This window comes from Prenolepis imparis, unplaced genomic scaffold (genome assembly GCF_030444845.1).
Source record: "Prenolepis imparis isolate NDT839.2.m4 unplaced genomic scaffold, iyPreImpa1.0 SCAF_7, whole genome shotgun sequence".
Classification (NCBI taxonomy): domain Eukaryota; kingdom Metazoa; phylum Arthropoda; class Insecta; order Hymenoptera; family Formicidae; genus Prenolepis; species Prenolepis imparis.
In genome coordinates this window covers 14926925-14953310 of record NW_028141165.1, presented here as the reverse complement: position 1 = coordinate 14953310, position 26386 = coordinate 14926925, and the positions used below count along the sequence as shown (strand labels likewise).

General features: G+C 33.4%; 1 protein-coding gene and 1 long non-coding RNA gene across 2 annotated transcripts; one reads left to right on the top strand and one right to left on the bottom strand.

The window, feature by feature from the left end:
* Positions 1-3650: 3650 nt before the first annotated feature.
* On the bottom strand, positions 3651-25764 carry LOC145938183 (dual specificity protein phosphatase 22-B). The gene is made up of 8 exons (XM_083041621.1): positions 24617-25764; positions 14800-15525; positions 9803-9919; positions 8628-8752; positions 7757-7928; positions 7344-7522; positions 6638-6838; positions 3651-5867 (listed from the first exon to the last, which is right to left on the bottom strand). The coding sequence occupies exons 2-8, from the start codon at positions 14818-14820 to the stop codon at positions 5612-5614; spliced, it is 1071 nt and encodes a 356-aa protein (XP_082897747.1). The 5' UTR covers positions 14821-15525; positions 24617-25764; the 3' UTR covers positions 3651-5611.
* On the top strand, positions 15518-17414 carry LOC145938184 (uncharacterized). The gene is made up of 2 exons (XR_014425686.1): positions 15518-16278; positions 16596-17414. It is a non-coding gene; the product is annotated as an uncharacterized LOC145938184 (long non-coding RNA).
* Positions 25765-26386: the final 622 nt, after the last annotated feature.

The following is a 26386-nucleotide window of genomic DNA, read 5'->3' as shown; positions in this document are numbered from 1 at the left end:
AAATGAGGTAATAAGAAGTCATATTGACAAATAATTTTGTCGCAGCAACAAAATTGTCGCTATTATTGCGTATTTGATATGAAAGCAATCACATTTCGCTAACACGACCGATTATTGGATTGAATATCACGAAATTTGATTTGTGTCAAAATGTCTTTTGAGTAAATTTATTCATTGAAACACGAATATTTGCCGCGGAATAATTATTTTAATAGAAGTAATTTATTACAATAATGTTATATTATAATAAAAATAATTTTTTTCCACATTTAACAAGGTTATAATCAGCAAATGAAATTCCCAAGCTTAATAAAAGCAAAAAAAATTTGTTTATAGGTACTCTTGTTATATAACAACGTAAAATATACAGTAAACTCTCTCTCGCATGAATGAAATAATTCCTTTTATCAATGTATCACATTTATTTTTGTAATCTTCGATGAAACAATCCTTCTTAGTCATCATTGTACGTTGTATATATCGTCCAGCGATTTTCTTCATCGCGTCTTTCTCGCTTATCGATTTCGATTGCCCATTATTACACGCCGCCGGAGACTTAGCTACTGTTTTAGTTTAGCGATGCTTCAAATAAGCTATTTCGATACTTTGCTTCCGCCCTCGACATCGATCATTTCATTCGATACTCTGAGAAGCGTCTCTACCTTATTCGCCTATCTATCTATTATACGTGCGATCGTTAACATCGACATTGTAAAAAAGTAGTACCGTACCTATATGTATGTATTACGTATTATCTATGGAAAGTGTGTACGTCACATGGAGCAAATGTGTTCTCAGAGATTAGATCTTCCAAAAATATATAGTAACTACGGATTTATAATATATATATATGTAGGTATGTATTTCTTCGTCAACTCTTGGACCACTTTGTGCGACTATAAGATCAACGGTGGAGATTAAAAATAAATGTAAATTCCGATTTTTACATTCTCTCTTCCGAGTCAAAGAGGATGGAGTCGCTCCATGCAACTGTAATACCCGTTAAAAATGCGTAGATTTAAATTCTTCGCACCAACTCTGCTGAATATGGTAACCGTAATTCAACTTCATATGTCGCAACTTTAAAATCTATACAGAGTGTCAAAGTCACCGGATATCCTTTTAATAACAGAACTTCTTTGATCAAATTGACGGTAATTTTTAATTAACGCAATTACATTCTTCAGTTAATTTCAGCTAGAATTTACTTGAAAATTTTAATTTAAGACTTAATTACAAAGATATATGATGGCAAAAATTGAAAGCTTGCAAAAAAATGATAATCTTCCTCGATATTTTCGTTGAGGAAATATTGTCTCCTAATTGGCCAGAGAATTTAAAAGGAATTTCAATTTTTATTAAAAGGACATTTGATGGTTTTTTTGGAACACTGCATACTAGGTACATGATTTAACATAGGTACATAGGCGATATGTACGAACGCTCATCGAGTTCGCATCGGCGAACAATCGATCGACGATTGAAAGGTAACTCGATTGCGAGTTAATTAGCGCGTTTTTATGGAGAACATTAAACGTGAGCGCGTGACGATACGGGCAAACTTTACGATCGCGACCGTTTTTCACACCGATAACGGATCGGCTTGGCATTAATACGACACGTGGAGCACAGCTGCTTGACACTGGATCTTAACGTAGACGCATTCAGCTCGAAATTATCCCGTTTTCCGCGGGACGACGCAATCTCCTCGTAAAACGAGAACTCGTAATCTCGGTAATATTTTACGCAGAAAAAACCCGCATGTGCGTTACGCTAATTTCCTCCACGATACATATAGTGATCGAGAGTCTTATAGAATAGAATTGTATGTAACTCTTTGTCCTGTGTGTGTGTGTGTGTGTGTGTGTGTGTTATTAAATAATTAATCCTATTGACACTTTCGAGAAATCTCGATCAACTGTACGCATTGCTTCTCAGATTGCTTGTGACTTATTTTGTTTCCTCTCTCATTATATATATTGTGCTTTGTAAATCGTGATGTTATATTAAAAGTTAAAAAAAAAAAAATTCAACAAATTATCATAACAAAATATTGCGTTACAGTTAAAATGCCTTTACAAATTAAAAATATATTGTATTTTTAAGTAGATTAGATTTTTAATAACACAAGTTAACAGCTAAAAATTATTTTAATTCAGACAAAATATTCCTTATAGATTTTTGGGTGTTGGAAAGGATGTCGCAAATAAAATTTTACTAGCGCGTCAGATTTCCAAAATAATTGAGGTTTAACTTATAAAAAATAACTTTTTTGCGATATTTAAGAATTTTTAAAAAAATTATCGAAATAAAAAAAATGCATTTCATAGGGGATAAACAATACATTCATGACATCTCATAAAAATTTCCAGATAACGTTAATCTTTTTCACAAAAAAATTTCAAATATCGCAAAAAAGCTATTTTTTGCATATCGAATCTCAATTATTTCGGAAACCTGATGTGCTGGTGAAAATTAGCTTGCGGCATCATTTTCAGCATCCAAAAATCTACCAATAATCTAAGAAACTCCTTGTCTGATTTAAAATGATGAAAAAAAATATTTTTTTGTAAACTAGTGTAATCTTTTTCATTATAAAATAATATTTTGAATTAAATATTAACACACAAAGTCACTCGCTAAATTTATCAAGTTTTCACTTCATATACATGTTTCTATATTTCGAACGTAACAATTACAAAACATTTTCTTATAAAATATTGCTTTTTCCTTCAGTTATTCTATAAACAAATTACGAATCCAAGTTTAATAAAAATTTGGTGCGGCATCACAAAAGTCAAACTCTCGACAAAAGTCCTTCCTCATCTCTCTTGTTAGAGTTAAACGCGATATATAATCTTTCCCCAAAATATATAACGCAATAGAACAAATCTTTGTATACTTTTAATTGAAAGAAATATCTCTCTCAACAATTTTTTTCACTCTACAATTCTGTTCATAACACGATTCAATTATATTTCCTTAGAAAATGTCGCGAATTTATGACACGAAATGCACGTTTAATACGATCGGCTTACTACATCTGCGACGATGCGCTTTTAAACACATCGTTGTTCATACGCGCAGCTTATTCACATGTATGTACATGTGTAAAACGATTTAAAACCGATCTACGTTACGTTATCGTGTACTCTAGTAATACTGAAGGACGATTGAAGCGACACTATCTATAAATCTCGATTCGTTTGCGACTGGTGCTCGTGCTCTGGCGAAACAACAACAACAACAACAACAAGGTTTCCTCTAAATGCCTCTACCACTCTACTCATGTATAATAATAATATAATCGCGATCATCACATCGATCGCGCGTTTATAAAATTCTCTGAAAGCCCTTTTCGCACAACAATGTATTACATATATGGTATGTATATGGTATGTACGCTTGTGTCGTCAACGTATGTGTATGTTGTATGTGTATGTACATATATGTAGGTATAATATACGTATCTCTCTTTCTGCTTTTCAACAATATGCGATAAAATAGTGCGATCTCGCTAGAAAGCCAACAATCGCGCGCGCGCGGGCATGCGCGCACGCACGTATGGACGGTAATGAACGAAATCAATTGGAATAAGTTTGCTGGATTGGAATGAAAGCCCGTTACGTTGCCTGTGAGCGTATAATCGCCAACAGAACCAGACTTTCTTCTTCGCAGGACGATTCCCGAGATCCGGGAACTTATGTGTCGATGTTTTATACAATATCTCGTTCTTCTTAACACGAGAATTTGTGTCTACGTTTTGTATACTCTCACTTTTTTCACGCCGTAAGTTCTAAATGTCGAAAAATATTCTCTCTACTCTGGGTAATCAATTGTCTCAAAATTACCACAAGCTACAATCGCAGGAATGTTATATTTCCGGGACCCCTCAATTTGACAGGTCATTTTCATCAGGGTTTTTTATCAGAAGAAGAATGCCGTAAGCCACAATGCGCTACGATCCATATAGTTTTCGAGATATCGATCCTCCATTCTGAAAAAATTCTAATCTAATCCAAACTCATTTCTGATTAAATTTAAATTAGATTTGTTATATTAAAAAATTTGATCAAAAATCTCTATAGAAATGACCTTTTGTCAAAAATCTTGAAATCTCAACATATTAAAAAAAATTAAAATGTTTAAAACATTGATATCTCGTAGTTTACAACATTCTTTTTATTGGTAAAAATCTGTCAAACACACCTATCAAATCGAGGAGGAAATATTCTCCCCGATCACACGGTCGAGTATGTACGTATATGTATATATGTATTTTTTTTCTTTTTTATTAATCCTTGGACTAATTGCATATCGCGAATAGTATACTTTTTTATAACTGATTAATTAGTCGATAACGATTCGCGCGCGTTATCTTCGTAGGAGGGATCGTTGCAGCACGTATGTATAGGGATTGTTAACAAGCGCCATTATTAGCGCGATTGAACCGCGCCGTAAAAGCGCGCAGGGGCGTCATTACGTTTTTTTCCGAGGCCTGGTCATTAGTCAGTGCCCGGGGGGGGGGGGATTTCAAATTTGTCAATACATATTTTGTATAACATTTCCATTAGCAGTAAAACATATATAAAACTTTGTTTTTTACTGAAAAAAAATAATTTTATCTGTAGATTCCGAGGTATGGAATTCCATACCTAGCTACAGTGAGGCCTGGTCTTACCATGGCTACCATGGCGGTAATGACGCCCCTGAAAGCGCGCGAGATAACTTGCCGCACTTAATTGCAAGCAATTATCGCCGTAACCGATAAAGCTCCAAAGGATTAATTCCACGTCCCAAATGCGTCAATCTTTCAAATTTATTACTTCATCTCGCAGATCGATCGTTATTTACGGCGACTATATATATGAACGCTCGACACGCTCGAGTCTCTCGAGTAATACGTCTAAATGACAGATTGTCAGCGATATAGAGTGCCCGCGAAATGTCACTTCTCACACAATTTATCCGATCAAGATGAAAATTTCTATAACCGTAAAATCGACTCACTTTATTACTTATAAAACGCACGCAAATGTGCATCCGAACTGTACATATACGGGAAAAGAAAAATCTTCCCTCCCGTTCCTATCCCATTCTCATCAATAAAAGCACTTTCTCTTGTCAGATAAGCAACAATTGTATATAACAATTTGTATAAGTCGAAATTCACCAACAATTCCCAGCCATTATGCGATATGCGCGTTATTGATGTGTCGACGTTTCTGATCGCTGGCACGATCATCAAGTTTGCATCGTGCCAACGTGCTATCACACCTCGCCCCATCATGTATATACATATATTAGATGATCATTTACCTCTAATAGTTTCATTTCCCAATAAACTAGACAGGATTGTCCCGAATGCGAGACATTAGCAGGCACATCTTTATGTAGAATTTATACATCTTTGTGTCGAAAACTTTCTCCTCTATTGTAAGATATTCTTCCCGTTGTCGAATGAAGACTGCGAGCACAACGAGTTAATAATAATTTATCCCGCCGTATAGAGGGCGCAACTTGGGATCTTCGAAAACGGTTCGCCATCAGATTTTCCATCAGATTTCTCTCACTCCATCAAGCTCGAGAGCGAACCGAGCTTCTCCCGATGCTACGTCATCGTCGAGGGATGCGATTCCGAGGGTGGTACCGGCAATTGTGGCGTCTGACGATTCGTCATCGTCGAGAGCCGTCGCGGCCAACGTTGCGGCGAGACTGGCGGTGTCGGTCGCGGAGTGTTCGGCGCGGAACCGGCGGTCAGTCGCCAATTGCTGCTGGAGAACGCACTCGATCTGCCTATGGCGGAGATGTTGGCGTTGCTGCTGCTGCAAGCGACCGCCGCGGAAAGGTCCACTCTTGACACAGCCCTGTGTGCATTAATTGAGTTTCTTTCTTAATCTTCAAGACGTGATTTCTTGATTTCTATATGAACCCAATCTCATCAAATCAAGTCACAAAGATTCCAATCTTTGTTCGAATCAAAAGGGAATCACATATATGCTTATTTGAAGAAGTAAGAATATTCAGGGAGTCCAAGACTTATCGTATCACCCGTTAATGTGAGATTCCTGAGGTTATTTGGAGACGATTTTTCTTCAGAAAAAATGAGGGAGGTCATCATTTTTTGCAGATTCCCAATTTTTGTCATCATGTAACTTTGTTATTTACTAAGTAAGCCTTAAATTAAAATTCTATTAAAGTGAACTCTACTTTAAATTAACTAAAGAATGTAGTTTTGTTAATATTTTATTTCCACAAGAGGCTTAGATTTAAAAAAAACCTTTTTTCCAATCGCTTATAACTTGAATATTATTGGTGCCTTGACATTTTCGCTGAGAAAAAATCGTCTCCAAATAACCTCAGGAATTCTCCCATTAACGGGTGATACGATAAGTCTGGGACATCCAGTATAGTCGAAGTGTCAAGTGTCAAGTTCAATATTGGGAATTAAACCAAAAATTTGTTTGGATTTTGCTAATAGATGACATTGGAAGTAAGCAGCGTAACCAACTTTATTTTGTAACATATATAGATTGTGTGAAATATTTTGATTCACACACACAACTCCCAATAACTTTAATAAAATAATTTCAAATGTAGATATGAAAGAGGACAAATAATAAGAAAACTGATTTACCTGGAAGGCGGAGCGGAACCTCCGGTGTAAGAATGCAATCCTGCTGGACCACTTCTGGGTCTTGACGTAGACACAACGCTCGCTGATCTGGGCAGGGCCGGCGAGGGTGGCGCGGATGGTAGCATTCGTGGTGTCTGCGGGGGTGTCCGACCAGACGATACGCTTTCAATGCTGCTGGTAGATGACTTTCTTCTCAGGGTCCTGCAATCAGACATGATAATTATAGATGTAGGAGGATCTTTATCGGCGATACAGCAGGGGAATTAGTTCTGTATAAGTAAATTTAAAATTATAAATATATACCACGTGTTAAGATGCACTTGCGTGGGAGAGGAAAACACTTTAAACATTTATTCCAATTATTTCAGCAAAGGATTTTCAACATGCAAGTATTATTCCATTTCACAGACAAAGAAGTTTATTCCTGAATTTATTCCTTATCGTTTATTGCGATATAATAATATAAGGAATTTATTATACAAAATATCTGAATATCATTGTGTCTACGACCGATACAACCAAATAAAAATGTATACATAATTCTTCTATTCAAAGGATCTTTATCATTTCCTCTCTTATTCAATCGACCTTGCTTTTCAGAGTACCCAATATAACTCTTTTTGCGGACAAAGTACTTTTATTACAATACAATCGAATGTCACAAAGCCAAGTCGATCTTTATAGCCGAGGATTTCAATACAATTACCTTTTAGTAGTTTGACGACAAAGGCCAGTTGGACAAGTGCGTCCCATGGCGCATTTACCCTCACACACTTCTTTTGCTAGGGCCAGTGTTTCATAATTTCTCAAGGTGGACCTGCAAGCCTCGGCGTCTGATTCAGTGAGAGCGAGACTGGGAAATCGCTCTTTCAACCTGCGACGTTCCTATATTCAAAAATGTCATTAAATAGTAAAGTTTTATGATTCTTTTTAATAATTTAAAATATTATATTATAACATCTTTGAAAATTGAAATATATAATATATTTAAAAAAAAGAAAAGCAAGACGATAGAAGCTTGGCACTAACTGATCCTGAAAGGAACAGATATAAAACAAGTGAAAAAAAGAAAAGATATAAAATAAAATACGGCAAAGTGATTATCTTGGTATCACTTACATCTTGTAAGCGACTGGATTCGAAGTCCTTGAGCTGCTGTTGAAAACCAACATTCGGATTCGCGATGGAACGACCCACCTTAACGACTTTGAGCGCTTCTTTCCAGGACAGATTGGTAGTGCTCATGATGTAGGCTACCGCCACCGTCACGCTCCTCGACATTCCTGCCAGACTGAAAGAAAAAGATTATTTTTATTTAAAAATTTATTTAAAAATTCATAATTTGCATTATTTCTATGAATCACAAATTACCCTGCACTAATCTTATGTAAAATCTTATGTAAAATGGATTTTGGTTAAATCAGCTAGTTTTTTTTCTCATATGTTGTGGCTTATGATCTACTGAACAAAAAATGTAATAGGCTCAAAGCTAAATAATAGACAGTTACTGATTTACAATCAGTCAAATGTGAAAAACTCGAATTTTGCGAGCTGTTTGACTGGCTATAACTCAATAATTGTCCATTATTTAGCTTTGAGGTTATTGAATCTTTTGTTCAGCAGATCATAAGCTACAACATATGAAAAAACCGGTTGATTTAACCGAAATCCATTTCACATAAGATTAGTACGAGGTACTTTCATACAATTTTGTTGACACCCAATATTATCCAAACCAATAGATGTTCTTTTCTTTTCTAATTTCTTTGTGCAATTTATAATTTACAAAATCTTCTTGAAAGAAAAATATAAAATGTCATAAGCTTTTCATGCATATTGCATTTATAAATTACAAATTTTTCGATATTTTTATATTGAGGAAGAGTAGATTTTAAATTGGCTGAAAAATCTATAATATGAAAAGGACATCTGGTGATTTTAAGATACATATATACTGTATTAAAAGCTAATGTAGCGTGCGTATATCTACCAATGGATCAGAACGTTTCCGCCTCGAAGACGGGCGGCATGAATGAAGTCGTTGCACAAAGAGAAGTATTGCGATAAATTCTGATCAGGACTGTCGGCGGCCAAGATGCATAGATAATGCTTATCCTGAAATGCAATCGAGATTTAATCCAAATATTAAACCATATCTTCGCACCGTATAGAGATTCTATTTCGAACCTAGTCCTATCTATGTGACAAATCGACCCATTTCGAATCGATAAATTCCCAACATTTATATTTTCTTATTGTTTTAAGCTGATCTCATTATCGATACAATTCAAATTTTCTTCGCGCTATTCATATCTTGACTTTTATTGCAAATCAAATATCAAGTGATGATTGTTATAATAACGAAGAAAATGCATCGGTATTGTAAAGCTGATAATTTTGATGCGTAAGAAGAATGAATCGCATTAGACAAGTTAGATACACTGTTTCAAGTCTGACAGTCATATTTTACAAACTTTATTACGAAATTTCATAGGCGCTTGGAAGAAGATATATCGATCGTAATTTAAGCGTTATATTAAGAAAGATGACAGGGAAGTGGAGGAGTAATAAAAAAAGAAGAATTGAGAGAGGGATGGATAGGCACTTATAAATATAAATTTATTCATACGAAAAAGTTGATTAAAGAATTAAAAACCTTATAGAATTTTAAATTGAATAAAGAAGATTAAAAATGACAGGATAAGAAAAATGATAAAGGAAATAGAAGAAAAATAACAAAGGAAAAATTGAGAAAGAAAGAGAGAGATGTGTGTGTGAGTAGAGACATTTAAATATATATAATAAAATATATATAAGAAATAGATAATTGATCTTAAATTAAAAGCGAGGCCTAACTGAAGAGCTATCACAAGCATGTTTTTCTTATTATGGAAGTTTTTCTTTTCTCTTTAATTACAATAGATAATTGATCTTAAATTAAAAGCGAGGCCTAACTGAAGAGCTATCACAAGCATGTTTTTCTTATTATGGAAGTTTTTCTTTTCTCTTTAATTACAATTAAAATATTTCACGTAACAGGTTTCTCATTGATATTCTTTTGTCGCTTGCTAAAATTAATTTAAAAAATTAAATTAATTAAATTAAATTAATTTTAATTAATTAAAAAACCAAAATTAATTTAATTTATATTTTCTTCATACTTACGGAATGCAGACGACGGGCTGTGTCGTGAATGGCCAGAATATGCGTGATCTCGAAACGCTCCAATTGATCGGCATCCTTGCTGTCCTGATAATTACCTACGTAAAGACCAGGAAGTACCTGCCGACATAATAAACGGTAACGGCTAGGTATTAAAGATGACATATTTCGCGTAGCTCGAGTCCTTAATTAATATTCAATTTACGATATGGAATACGTAATCAGAATATGGTGCTAAAATATCGTGCCTCTCAAACTTTTGGATCCTGGAAAATACATGATCCTGAAAGACGTCGTGATAGTCTCTTCTCTCATTCGTCTCTCATTTAAAATGCCGCGCCCCTTTCGACGCCTATTTGGCCAGGAATTTACCTACGATTACCTTAGACGAGACGACGAGAAAATCCAGGTCAGTTCGTGGGAGAAACGTAAACCCGCGAAATGGATTCTTGATGGTCGCGGACAGAGAGAGAGAGGATGACGCGCCGCAATCTTAGATTAACTTATCGTTTGACAAATATTGAATCATGGCGAAAGGTAGCGTTTAAGCGAGAGAGGAAAAGAGGGAATATAGCGCATACATTAACTTTAATACCGTTTTTATTCGACCATTCTTTCGACCAATATTGATTCAATCTTTAATTAAGGTTTAATCGAAAACGCCGCGAAAGAGAAAGAGAGAGAGAGAGAGAGAGAGAGAGAGAGAGAGAGATCTCTCTTAATGGTCCGCGCGTGTATGACGTTTATTTTAATTATCGCAACCTCGAGTTTATTTATTCTCTCCGGCGACACGCCGGTCGTTAGTCTCAGTTCTCGCGATTTAATTTCATTCGAACCGTTCTTATCGCGATTAGACCCCTCTGCTCCCTCCCTTCACCTCCTCGATTTTAGATGAGAAAAAATGAGAGAAGGAAGCCAACTTGGGGTTCGACGAGACCGTCTTTCGCGATTGATCGAGATCGCAAACAAGAGAAAAAAAAGAACAACGCGCAGCGAAACAAGTGGCGCTATAAACACCATCTATCGACTCATAATGCAATTTCACTCGCTCGTGGTCTTCTGGTGCGCCTGCGCGATTCACGTCGGCCTGCAAAGGTCAACCGCGTCAGGACATCGTTCGCTGGACGAGACATCATCGCGTAGATCAGCTGATCATGACGTCAACATCCTCCTCGAGGATTCCCCGAGGAATATCTCGAGCTCGTCCACTTCGTTCTTTATTCCTTTGATATTTCGAGGTCCATCGAGGACGGACGATCGCGAGAAGAAGACTGTCGATCGTTTTGCTGCAAAGCTCGATTCGCGCGATCATAAACGAAGGAAGAAATGCAGTCGTCGAAAGCAGGAAGAAGCTCGAAGAAGAATAAAACCGAAAAAGATAAAGTTCGCGGATGAAATCGCCCAAGGGTCGAAGAAGAAGAGCTCGATGGAAGAATCGTCTCCAGATAGTATTGTGAAAAACATTTCTGACGTCATCACGAATGTTCCCACGAGTACTTTGAATTCTATCCTGGAATTAACGACGAGATCTTCAACGATGCAGCAGTATTTGGATATTGCGGTTACGACGACCGACGTCGTTCCGTCGACGACGAAAGTTGTCAATGATGCAACAACCTACGGAAGTTATCACGAGGGAAATCCCCTTCGGAAGAAATGTAAGAAGAGGACCAAGTGCGCGAAGAGAGATTGTAAAGGAAAGAGAAAGAGGAATGTTATCGACATACTTGAAGAGGAATCTTTTTTTCCACCTGATTTTGGAAAACTGAATGCCACGCAAACACCATCGAGTTCATCGGAGGACGTGGACCTCTTCTAAGGTGATCTCACACATCGATTAGAATTGTAAGATGGATCGCGAGAAGATAATTACAACCCCGCACGAGCTTTGACGTACGAGCATGATGTATAATGTTGTTTTGATATACAACACGATATGCATCATAGTTTATAAGATGGTTTTCGTAATGAGAAACTGTGAGAGATATCATTTGGTGAAACACATCATTTCAAAGAAAAGATATCATATAAATATAAGATGAGATACATAAAATTACGTTCCACGTATAGTTAAATTTTGTAAAAAAATATCTGGAATGAAATTTTTAGACGATTATCAATTGTCATATATGTATTATAATAATATATGCATAATATATGTATTATATTTGTGTAATACACTGTTAATAAAATTTTAAATTCTCGTGAGGAATATTATATAACTTAAAACTACATGATACTTTTTATTTTAAATGACCAATAAATTGCCGAAGCTTCTCACGTTCTGTGAACAATATTTATGTATAATACAAAAATAGAATAGGCAGAATTAATTAATTTAAATCGCGATTACTCGTTCGAGGCAAAAAAATGCCAATGAGAATACATAAAGGGAACTGATTATTCATTTGACGATCTTCAAAAAAATGTATCGTATCTTACAATTAGTGTAGCTAAAGTCCAATTGAGATTTCAACTTTATCTCTTCTATCTTACAAGTATATTTTGCTGCTACATAAAATTTTATTATTATCAAGCGTATTATTTCGGTCGTTAAAGTGCGAGATTACTACAACGCCAGGTAAGTCATTATATTGAAATGCACTTAAAATAGGTTATTAGATGGTAAAGGAACGAAGAAGTCAGAATAAAACGCTATGAAACCCCTCCACAGTTGCAGCGAAAAAGAAAATAATTATCGAAGATTTACTGATTGCTATTGAATAATATTTTTAAAAATTTATTATTAATAAAAATAAACGATAAGCTAAAAAAAGTTATAGACAAAAATTTTTCATAAAATATCTAAAGTTATCTTAAGCTCTTTAAAAATAATATTGAATAATTCTCTAAAATAATATAAAAAAAATTATATGGTTCTACTTAAAAAATTTAAAGTGACCTTGAACCTTTTTAAACAAAGAAAAAACTTTCTATTTTTTAAACTAAAACTTAAACTTAAAGTTGTAGTTAGTATAAAACAGATAGACCCACACCCAGATAAATTTTTTTTAACTTTTTCTCTCAGATAATCGCGACTGCCTCTAAAATTGTGTGGATTATTACAATAAACACTCTCTATAATCTTATCAAATCAATTATACAAAAGTCGCCAAATAGAAGTCGCAAATTGAATATTCAACGTTTCACTTTGAATCTGTTGTTTGCGTTTACTAAAAAGGGAGCTCAAAAGCGATACAAAATTATAAAATGGAGTTAAAACATTTGGCATTTAATTTACGTTTGCTCAGTGACCTTTGTGTAATTTATTTGATGCATCCCTTTTATTAGACTCTTATTATATAGTCCCTATACATATAAAGAACTACAAATTGAAAATTTATACAAAGAGTATTCAATTTGCCGCATATTATTTTTCAACAATAATATTTGTCGAAGCATTGTCACGTTTCGAGTTACGAGCGCTTGATAAATAAAATCATTTTATAAATATTTAAAAAGTCAAATATATATATGCACATGTGTGTGGATAATAAAATTACATTTTTAGCCAATTTTAGAAATTTACTTCATAGGTTTTTAAATTAAGACGTAGTTATATGTATGTATATAAGATGTACATGATGAGCTAAAAGTTGAACAGAGTTACGATATAAATGATTACTTCTTTCTGAATTTTTTCATTGAAGAAAAATAGATTTTAAATGATATTAATTATATTATGTCATATTATATACAGGATGTTTTAGAATTAGCGGATCACCTTAATGACAGATTCCTGGATTATTTGAAGATGATTTTTCCTCAGTGAAAATGTCGAGACACCAATAATTTTCGAGTTATAAGCGGTTGAAAATAAAGGGTTTTTCGCAAACTAAACCTTGTGGAAATAAAATATTAACAAAACCACATTCTTCAGTTAATTTCAGGTAGAGTTTATCTACTTTAATAGAATTTTAATTTAAGGCTTAGTTACAAAGATACACCATGGCAAAACTTGGGAACATATTAAAAATGATGATCTCTCTCGACATTTTCACTGAGGAAAAATCGTCTCCAAATGATCCCAGGGGAATCTGCCATTAACAGGTGTTACAGTAGGTCTAAGACACCCTGTATAAGATGCTAAAAGTTGAGATAAATGAGAACAGAGTTCAGAGTTGCGATAAATGATTACTTTTGTCTGATTTTTTTCATAGAGAAAAAATAGACTTTAAATTATATTAATTTTATTATGTTATATTATATATATTAATTAAGAAGTAATATAGGATACTCTCTAGTATAATTTCATAATCTAATCACATTTTTCCTATCGATGTACATACATAATAGGAAATGTATCTATTTCCTTCTTTTTTTTTGGTTAAACGACTACGAAATATTGATCCGGGAGTTGAGAATGTTATTTCCGGGATCCCTCAATTTGATAAATGTGATCAATTTGATAGTGTTTGATATATTTTTTATCGAAAAAAAGAATGTCGCAAACTACGATGCACTATGAATAGTTTTTTGAGGTATCAATGTTTCAAAATTTTAATTTTTTTAAAAATATATATTGAGATTTTAAAATTTTTGACAAGAGGTTCCATTTTCATATAGAAATTGTTTAATATAACAAATCCAATTTTGATTTAATCGGAAATAGGGTTTGTTAGAATTGGGTTGTTAGAATTTTATTAGAATTGTTGAATTTTATTAGTTTTTGTTAGATTATTATTAAGAGTAGAGGTGCAAGGGGAAGGATTCTGCTCCCCCCCTTATTATTGACTTTTAAAAATCAATACCTCGAAAACTATGGATCGTAGAGTATTGTAGATTGCAACTTTTTTCTTCTGATAAAAAATCCTATGAAAATAACTACAAATTGAGAGGAAATAACATCCCAAAATTAACCAAACTGACGTCATTAAACGTCAAAATGACGTTATTTTGATGTCTAATGACGTCATTCGATGTCAAAATGACGTATGCTTGCTACCTGGGATTTTTGTCGCTCCAAGAGCGAAAGTTTTCCCATTGAAGTAATTTCTCACCTTGTTCATGCCATTCCCCATGATGTCGGCGCGACGATGAGCGCTTGATACTATTTTAAAAGAGTAAGTCGTCCATAAGCCTTTGTCTGTTCGCCATCATCTTCAGTCTCTTGAGTTTATCTCTCGATCCGATTCGATCCTCATCGGCATCAAGGCAGCAGTATCGTTCGTCAAGCATCATCCTCGATGTATAGAAGCGAGACTCCAGACTCCATTAAGTAGACGCGTATTCGATCTTATCATGAGTGACACGCAGCGTAAACCACGTGACTCTCGATCTTCTCTTTCAGCTCTCTTTCTCTCTCTATCGCTTTTCTCGTTTGTTATCTTGATAATTTATTACTGCAGTATACAAATCACACAATTAGAGATTTATTACTGCTTGCGATACAGCAACCAATGAGTGTGAAATTATTCCGTATTTTTTTATCTCGCTCTTGTAATTGCGCCTCTTTCGATAACATTGCATTATAGTGCATGTTTCAGAGTATACCAGGACGACAACCGAGATGCGTGTCCCGAGTCTCGACTTGAGAGAGCATTTATTATTCGTGGATGTCTTTTTTATCGAACCCTCGTGTCACAATGGAAAGTGGTTCCATGAATTTGGTCTCCTTCGGGCGGGCGCAAGAAGATAAACGACGATATATTTTTGGTGGAGCGATATGTCGCGAGAGACAAAACCATCTTCGGAATGTCAACCGTCAATATAGTGACGCGCCGGTTCTGCGAGAGAAAGAAAATTGTATATTCTCGGTTACAGAAAGGAGACGATATATATATATACATATATATACCGAGCAAATAGAAGGAATAGAAGGAATTTGTCTTGGATATCGATTAGCGATACGAGGAGCACAATTGCCTCGCTTGAAAGAGGAAACGCGTTGCTTGTTCTTTCGAGAAAGTGGGACAAGTTATTGATAAATTGGCGTCATCAGCTATTCTATATGTGTTACATGCATCCGATTTCAGTAGCCGCCTTATAAAAGACTGCGATCGAACCGAGATGTAAATATTTCGAGATGAGATATCCTAACAGAACACATATATGTTTCATTCAACACAAATTTCAAAATGATCGAAATCGGGGGTGGCTTCTCCTATCTTTGCATATAATTACCCTCAATGACATTTTTTACAGCGAAAAATTAGATTCTCGAAGAAAGAGGGCAGATATTCTTAAGTATTTCTAGAACATCCTCTAAAACTAAGAATATATTCTTCGTTAATAACGAAGAATATATTCTTAGTTTTAGAGGTCATATGTTTTTTATGCGGATCCTCCATTTGATGACGTTATATGGTCATATTGTTGCAGCAAGGTATATGGTTATATGTATATATAGTGTTGCAATTTATAATGCACAGAGTGCAGTGCGTTTGCCACTTAATGGTTTTAGTTTATTAGAAGAATGAATGAAGTTCATAAGTGGCTCGAAAAAGAGGACTCGAGCGACCTAAGAGAAGCGTTCACGAGTAAGTAACATGTAACCTAATTTAATCGTTCAGGACCCAGGTCTCGTTTTATATATATACTATGTATATGCTTTCTTTATGATCTTTCTGTACCTGTGTGCGTAGTAGAATAATTTTGACCAACTATAAAAAGAGTATCAAAACCTCATTTCACTTTATTTAATTTTTTATAAAACAAAAGTAAATGGAAATTTATATGTATCTTTAAGGATGTATAGGAGATACAATCGGAGATCAAAAGTATCAACGCTATTTATTTTATAGAAAATCTGTAAATCTCATAGAAAATCGCTATAATTTAATTTCCTAAATTTCAGCTGTTTCCAACGTTGACACAACCGAATGCTCAGTAATCCTCCGATTACTGCCAGAAAAAGCCAGAGTTTCAACAAATTATTATTATTTTCTTCTAAACGGTGTAGTGAATGTAATTTTGCAACATTGTTCCTTAAAGTTCCAATTATACATGTAAAAAATTTGAAATACATGGTACTATTTTTCAATATTTTTAACGTAATTATAATCGATCATAGTAATGAATTTTCATAAAATTATATGTAAAACTAGCGGAAATTTAAATTGCAACAACTATAAAATGAGTTAGTGAATTAAATCCAAATTTTGACAATAGCTTTAGTATCAAAATGGAAGCAATCTATAATTTTTATGAATTTTATATGATTGTCAGATACATCCTTAAGTCATGCTCTATAAAATTAAAATAAATTGTTATTGTAATCTTCTTCTTCACGTGCCATGCCCGTCTATTCCGGACTTAGGCTACTTCTCTTTCATATACATGTGTTGCGCATGTGGATTATACACATTGTATATGGGACCTACAGTTTAAACGCCGGTTCCGAACGGCCATGATCTTTGTTTACCATTTTTTAGAGAAGTGTACTAGGCAAGGTATACTCTCGGTGGTTTGCCATTGCCTTCCGAGAGGAGAACGAGCGAATATAATTTTTGGTCTTACCGGGAATCGAACCCGGGACTCTTGGCTCTATAGATCATGCTCGCACTCTATAGACCACGCTCGTCCATGTTATTGTAATAAAAATTTTAATTAAAAAAATTAAATTATAATAAGAAGTGTATAATTCATATATAATGATAAGTGTATAATTAATGTAAGATGAAAGTACAATAAAGAAAATATAGTTATATAAAAATATATAAATCTTTTCTTTTGAATAATATTATTTATAAATTAGAAATATCTGATACTAATCTCTAAAAGATTCCTCTCTCAAAAGATAAGGAATAAGAAGATTCTTTTGACACCTAGTTTTAAAACAGGATATTGTAAAAAATAAATGAGAAATTCTTCAAATAAGAATACAATTTTTTCAGTGCAATTATGCTAACAATAAGATACAACTGCATCGTCGCGGAATGGAAATGGCAAAACCGCTGCGAAAAAAGTACATTTTACGAGTGGCAATAAATTTTTATGAAGAGAAAATAAAACTGATGTTATTTCAGAAAACGAAATGCAGTCTCCGGGTTTAAAGAACGCGCGGCGCTTATCGATTGTTTTAAAATCAATAAGATAGATTATAAGGACTCGACTACCTCGCAGTACGTTAACCTACTTTATTAGCAGGTTACAGTCGACCGTAAGTAGGGGGGGAACTCCGATAGCTCTTCTGCGGGGGACGGCTGCAGCTTCTCTCCCTGAGGGAGCTATAAGCAGAGATCCAAGCTAAATGCTTAAGGGGGTATACTCGGGTAGCCAGCCAACGTCGGGCGCTAGCCGGTTCGTGAGTGGGCTATTATCGGGGTATACGTAAAAAAGGGAGTGGGCCCGTGGTACCCTTGGGGGGGGGGGTGACACTCTCTTCTCGGGGATATATGCGGGTACATGTTTATTGGGGAGGTGAAAACCTAATGTAAAGGAGGGGTACGACAAGTACACACAGGTAGGAACGGCGTAAGGACGAGCGCGGAACTATGCGCGCACTGGGTTGGGTCCACAAACGTAATGTGCAAACAGTTCTTGTGGATCCAACCTAAACAGACACGGGGGACAATCTTGTGTTCACGGGGGGAGTTTTTAGTGCGGTAGTGGGGGTCTTTGTGACCTCCGAGTCCCACATAACCCAGTGGCCGGCCCTGGGTATCCGAAAATGGATTTTCTCCTCCCGCACCAGGCAAAAAAAAAAAAAAAAAAGGTTACAGTCGACCGTATTAATCATGTCTAATGCATTTGCAATCGATGGTTTTTGTAATATTTAGAAAGAATATCTGTTTGCGTAATTAATTGCGCGGTTCAATTGTTTTACACTTGCAAAAAAACAACAAAAAGAATCGATGAATCGTCTTAAAATGCGAATGCCATAGAGATATTATATTAAAATATCTGTGATGTATATATATCTACTTCCCCGCTTTCTTGCAATTACTTATATAAAGAAATGTAAATTATTTCAATTACGTAAATAATAAAAAATGTATTTGTTTTTTAATAAAACAATATATAAATAATATTTTGATTTTTTTTTTTTTCAATTATGAATTTTTTGGATCATAAACCATGCAATTTACATATTCATTTTTTTATGTAAATACATCAAGACACCAATTTTTATATTAGCGATTAAAAATAAAGAACATTTTTGTACACATCAGAGATAAATGCATATAAGGTTAAACATATAATAAATTTTATAGTTTTAAATCAACATTTTTTATAATAAAATCTTGATTTAAATCTGAGTTATTTAATAATATTAAAAATTAAAAAATTATTTTAAAAAATGACATTACGAATAGGAAAAGAACGATCTAAAATTAACTAAACAATTCGCAGTTTAAAAAAAAAGCGTAAAATATAGAGCGTAAAATCAATTCTGCGACAAAATTTCGTGACTCTGTATGTAAGCGATGACGCGTTGTCAAGGGCACGAATCGCTGTTCCCAGCCAGAAAAATAGTGCTTCCACATTCGAAGTGGCTCCTAGGAATAGATATGTTTTTGTTACAGACTCGCGCGAATATGGCAGCGCAAGAGACTGTACGCGTTTATGTAAATTTTGCCTCTCCGATATATTGGCATGATACCAACGCAGCATATTTTGCTCTATCTGACAGCAAAACATGATTGCAGTTCACGGAGAGAACTTGCATTCCTATTTTATCCGGGCGAGCGAAATATCTCCGTTAATCTCATATTTCTATCAGAGAAGTCAAATCTCGATATTATATATGGCATAATTAATACTAATTTATCGTTAGTTTGTAGTTCTAATCCTGGATTTATTCCTTCTGTCAATTAGCAGATAAAATTTATATTAAAAATAGAGGAAAATATCTTAGCTAGCATCCCCACTTTCAAAAAAGACAGCGAATCGTAAAAATGTTAAATTTAAAAAATATTAAATTTTTATAAATGTTGTTTGTGTATCAACCTGGAATACTATAATTATACAGTAAAGTAATTGAAAATGAAAATATAACTTAAAAATATTAATTTAACTTTAAAATGCTTTCTGAATTAATTGGTATTCAAAATATCCTAAATATTTCTGAATTTGTGTTACTTGCGAAAAATTAGAGTTTTTGCAAATTAGAGTTATATAAAAAGAAACATAAGAACAAAACTACTCATTTCTCATTAGTTTTTTAACGCTGAATATGATTTTGGTTTCCAATTTATTGTTTCATCACGTTACAATTTTGAGACTATATGTTACTGAGTTAAAATTGCAAGAAAATGGTATTTAATATGTGTATTTTATCATATTATAATGACGATATATGACGTCTTGAAGAAATCTTATTCAATCAAAATTATACTGTTAGAATTTTCAACCTTTAAAAGAAATTTCTTATGTCGACTATGATTAATAAGATGATTAAATATGGAATTTATTGAGGATTGTGAATTGTGTATGAAATGTAATTGTAAATTGTATTATTGAGGATCTATCAAATATAGGTTTTCGATTATATTTATTCATAGTTAAGGACTTTTTAGGTCATATTGAATACGAATGTAACGTCAAAATTGACGAATTTAAAATGCAAATTTAATATTTATATCAACATTTAAAAATCTACGAATTTTTGCAATAATTTATATATCTGCAATTTACATACATTTATATACAATTTTATATACATTTTTATACACATATTTATATATTTTATATACATATTTATATACATTTTGTCAATGTTGCTAATAAATTATATATAAATTAGATTCATATTCAATAATTTGAAAAATTCTTAAGTTCAAATAAATATAATTGAAAACTGTTTAGTAGAAACTTCAATGATCTAATTTGTAACTTTTTTGCAATAAATCTCATATTTTTAACTATAAATATATTGTTGATTATATCAACACAATAAATTTCTTTTGAAGACTGAAAGTCCTAACAATATATATTTCGTATGTAACATAAAAAAATTATGGGAAATAGTTGTTCTTGTATTCGATTTTTTTTGTTAAACTATATGTAATATCAGCTTGACATTAAAATATTTCTCGAATCAATTGCTATCAAAATATTTAAGTTTTGAATTTATTACTCGTAAGAAATTAAAATCTTCGATTATTTATAAAAATATTAACTATTGAAACGCATATTTTATATAATTTTTCAAATCAATACAATATCCAAAAAGGATATTAATGTAATTTTTTAGCGAATCAACTTCATATAATCGTATTTTTGCATTCTTCTATCTCAATGTAAAATAAAGTGCGCGTTGTATGCAATTAGCGGGAATACCATCTAAAGTGCAAAGCAGCCGTAATTGATTCGTATTTTAATGATTAATTGCGATAATTAATTGTGTTTTTGCAAATGAGTGTCATGAAGAAACTGTCAAACAAAAGAGAAGGTAATTGTAAAATTATATTTGCTCTCTTATCTTCACAATATAGTGACTCTCTCTCTCTCTTACTTTATATTATTAAAATAATATAATACATATATAAAATACTAGGTCTTATTCTGATTGTGAGATATACGATACTTACAATATTTATAATTGCTATTTACAATTAATATTTTTATATAAATATATATAAAATATTGTATTACAAATATATGTAAAATATTGTATTACAGCACTGTGTAAGATTTACTTTAGATTACTTATAAAAATTATAAATAACTCATAAGAAATATTCTTTTTTTTTTATTTATTATATTTTATATGCAAGCTTATATTTAAAACTATTTTTTTCTGAAATTCTATACATTTTATTAAAATTTTATTAAATTAAATTTGTTTAAAGAGATGAATATAAGGATTTAATTAGGCGATTATTATTTTTGAAATATTAATTACTTTAAGCATTGCTTTTTGCATATTTTTGTTGTTTACAGATTAACATTATATTCTATAACTCCATCGTACCGATAAATATTAAATTATTTTTTATTTTAATTTCCAGAAAAATTAAAAAAGTAATTGTAGACTTATTTCGTGAGCATACATTTTAAAAATTTTCGAGTATATATTACGAGCAATGAAAAAATTAAAAAAGTTCTTTAAATGAAAAAAGTAAATTATTATTTTAGCATACTTCACTTTTGTACACCAAGCTGACACCTATACTTTCAATCTGTTTTAAATTAAAAGAATAAATTTGGTAAACAAATAGATATTTGAAATTGATATAGTTGACATCAAATAATTCAGGAAACATTTTAATGCCAAAATCAAAAGAAAAAAAATTAATTGCATTAACATCGTTTATTCTTTTAGAGTTAGAGAGAATTTTCGATTATTTTTTAAAACTTATTTTGCGAGTAATAAGTACAAAATTAGAATATTTCGATAACAATTAATTCGGGAAATATTTTCATTCTCCAGCTGATATTATATTGACTTCTTACTTTCTATATTGTTGTAGATGGTTGTATAATATTGGTGCAAAAACACCGATAAAAATTTAATATTTTTAAAATTTATACAGAATGTTTGAAAAAATCAGCAATTAATTACCAATTAATTCTAATAAATTAATTAATATATGCTTTTGTTTACAATTTGTTAATAAGTATTTTTTTAAAGTTGGGATATTATTGTGTTAAATCAGCATCTCTTTAACTTTAATATACAATAAATTTTAGTTCTCAGGAGCAATACAAATTTGGAATTAAAAAATAAATTGGCAATAAATCAGCAGCTTCAAGTGTTTCATACGTCCAAATTTGAGTTCTCTAAAGGTAAGAGCATTAACACGGAGATGAGTATAATTTAAATATGCAAAATAAGACGTGTGACGTAACATTTGTTCACAGATGTTTACTTTCAATAAAATACAATTGATTAATTGCGGCGCCGCAATATTGAAAAAGTTTCGCTCTCAGTTCGAACATATATTTTACATTGGTTGACCGCCAAGAAAGAAGTTAAAACATCTTATTGACGTTGAAAGTTATATTAATTGCAAACATTTGCAACAACTTGAGACAACTTGCAGACTCTTTACGATTTGATTTATTGTCATTCTCTTTCATAACTTGATCATCATACCATTGGTTAACAACAAATTATGAATTTTGATTTGTTCAACGACACAATGTTAAAATAACTAATTTTAGTTAAAGAAATTTAGGAGAGTTTAAGGGAGATCTAAATATTTATAAATTTTCTTTCGGAAAGAAAAATCACATTAGATTTCCGAAACATCCACAAATTAAACATTAACAATATCTTATATAATAAATTTATATAAACTCTATAATTATATTTATATAAACTCCATAATTATTTCTAGTTAAAAAAAAAAAAAAACTTTTAATGGGAAGTTGATATCAGAATTACACACAAGCAATAGATACATAGATAATATAATTTTTAATCTTTGAAAATTTGATTCTAAGAAAAAGTTTAAGTAAAGACTATATTACTAAAATCATTTTATTCAAATATTTATCTAAAGATAAAACTTTGATACATAATTAATTGATATTTGATTGATTAATTGATATTATAATGATAGAAAACCATGTAACGTAATATATAGGGGGGGGGGGAGGTATAATATCGGATAAAAATAACAAGAACAATATTTCTATATTTATATTGTGTAGTATTAGTATTAATATTCCTGTATTTTCTGTAAAGAAGTTTAACAGATAATTATTTAAAATATTAATTATTAATTATTTAAAATATTAATTATTTAAAATAAAATTTGACAAATTATTTTTGAAATATAAATTAAAAAAGAAAACAAAATGCCACCCGCGCATGCATCTGATTATTAATCAGCTATGAATATACTTATATGTATCTTTTATCGACTACAAAGCAAACTCTTTTTATTTCCCAATATTTGTAAAAGATTAAGAATATAATTATAGATTAATTTCTTAAGTATTTTCCCCCCAGTATTTCTTTCTTATATTGTTAAATAATACTAATAAAGATACAAATAATTACGTCGTTTTTTTATTTTTAATAAAATAATATTTTAAAATATCTGTATCTATTTAATAGATTAAACTTTCAATCAATAATAAAAATATTGTTGATTAAAATATTTTGATGTTTAAAACGGCGGTACATATATCGCATTATTTTAAAAAAAAACGCCATCGAAATATCGAAATATACAATTATACTATATATAATCTTGAATCTTAAATATTATTAAACCCTTCGGGATATTTGTTAATATTGTTATTTGCCACTATTGTAAAATCTATCAATTTGCTATTGAGATTAAATGCAATTGCATAAAACCGCTGCCTGCGACAAGTAGTTGATCTACTCTTAAAATAAAACGATAATCCGATATACATATATGTTTGGATAAATCCGATAAAAACCAATCGGCGTACGATCTAAAAATTTCACGCGTAAAACATTTTGTATAATACATTTTCTTTTCATGCGCACACACAAATCAATTTCCGTAGAATTAATTCATTAAAATCAAGTGCATCGAGCGTGCATTCACAAAATCCCTTCATCTGTTATTCAAAGACAGCTTATGAATTCCCGATTATTCTTTGATTCTCATAAAATAGATAACATATCGAGATTTTAGCTCGTAATCAAGCTAAAAGCGATGTGTATCGTAAATTATGCAGCAATCCACACATCTGACAGATATATCTCTCGATACAAAGAGAGACAGGACAAGCTAAACATGAACAAAAATAAAACGCTTATTTATATTCAAAATTAAAATAGTGGAGATTAATATATAACCTCCATTATGGAAGTTAATAAATGGGAGATTTGTCATTACACAAGAATAAAAACGCGTGCTTGATAAAAAAAATGTCCCTAATTTACATGAATTTACGAAATAAAATTTCCATAAAAAATTTTAAAAAACGCGAATTTTTGGGACGCACCTGTAAAATTCGCACTTCGCATGATCTCGCGACACCGAAGACACCGAGAAAGAATTCCTGTCCTGAGGAGAGGGATCTCCTCCTTCCCTTATCGCGAATTAGCTCGTCGCACTCGCGGGATGCTGCCTCTCGCCTCTCCAGGAGGAGCAAAGAAGAAGGATATCGTTCGCGCACTTTTTGTTCACCCGCTGCCGTGAAAAAGAATTCCCGAGGCGACCGATGAATCGTGCCTTTCTAATCCCATCGCTCGGTTACACTTTTCAGTCCCGTCTGTCACACACAGACGTTGCAGCAGATTGCACTGCATTCGTGTGCATTCTTCTCTCTATCTCTTTCTTTCTCTCCCTTCTCTTTCTTCTCTCTCTCTCTCTCACTCTCTCTTTTCCTCGACGATTCGACGGAAGGGCGCGTCGTACGAGAACTACCCCGCTCGCGGTGAGCAAGGAAAAGGGGTGAGAGCAGGAACAAGTAGAGCGAGGAGAGAAAGGAAGACGACAGGCAAGGGGTAAAGTAGGGGAAACTAAACCGCGACGATGACTAGGGGAAGGGAGAGAAGAGGAGGCACGACGGCTAGGGATAACTTGCAGGATAGTGGGGTAGATCCTATCGTCACGCAAACACAGAGAGAGAGAGAGAGAGAGAGAGAGAGAGAGAGAGAACTTTTGCCTTAGCCTCCGAAGCTTCGCGTTTTGTTCCGCCAGTTTTGTTCCGCGTGTCAGGATCTCGCATTACACATTGGCACGTTCTGGGTCATCTCAGAATGACGGCGAAGGAAGAGAGATTGCAAGATGACAAATCGTCGTGATGATGATGATGATGATCCACCTGGCGAAGCTGAACATATACACTCGAGGAGAAAATGCGAGCTCTCGAACTCGATGCACTATGGATCGATTGATTGGCTGGTCGATGGACGACGATGGATCACTCTGATATCTCGATAACCCAGATGGATGCTGATGGTGACAGCGCTGATGGGACAGGGTCCTCTTTCATCAGAGAAACCCAAACTTTGCGAGTCTCTTAGGACACGAGCGCGATCGTATTTTGGGCTATCGATAATCGCTATCGATCATCGCCGCGATAAGAGATCACATCTCTTTTTTAGTAGAAAACCAACGTGCGCGGATATCGTCATTCTCACTTCGTCCGCGGGAATCTGCGGCCCGTTCAAATTCATTGCCATGAGGTGGGCGAGGAAATCTCTCGTAACAGATTTGCGACGAGGAGGAGGGAACGAAACGCGCGGAGGGGGAAATTCGACAGGGCTGAATTAAGGCCGTCCAGATCCTGGTTTGAATAAACCCACCCCTTCTTTTCGCGCAAGTTTCGAATCCTAACTTTCTCGCCCGAATAATAAAAATCCCAATGTATCCTCCTCTAGAGTGTAGAGATCAATAGGGAAGAGGTCCCAATTCTCTTTAGGACAGAATGTCTGTTTTATTTAGCTGAACCAAGCTGAACTGACTGCACTAGTTCAGAGTTTATCTTTTTCCTTCAAATGTAGAGTAAAAAAGATATCGTCTGAACTAATGCAGCCAGTTCAGCTTGGTTCAGCTAAAAAGAACAGACCTTTTGTTCTAAAGAGAATTGGGATCTCTTTCTTATTGGTCTCTACACTCTAGAGGAGGATACATTATCTAATCTTTCGACGGAAATTACCGACTTCTTGGTGAGAGGGTTGTCCGTCCCTGAAACTAAGGCGTCGTGAACGTCGGCGTTGGCGGGCTCGCGCAGAAGCCGCTCGATAAAAGCCATTCTCACCCCTCG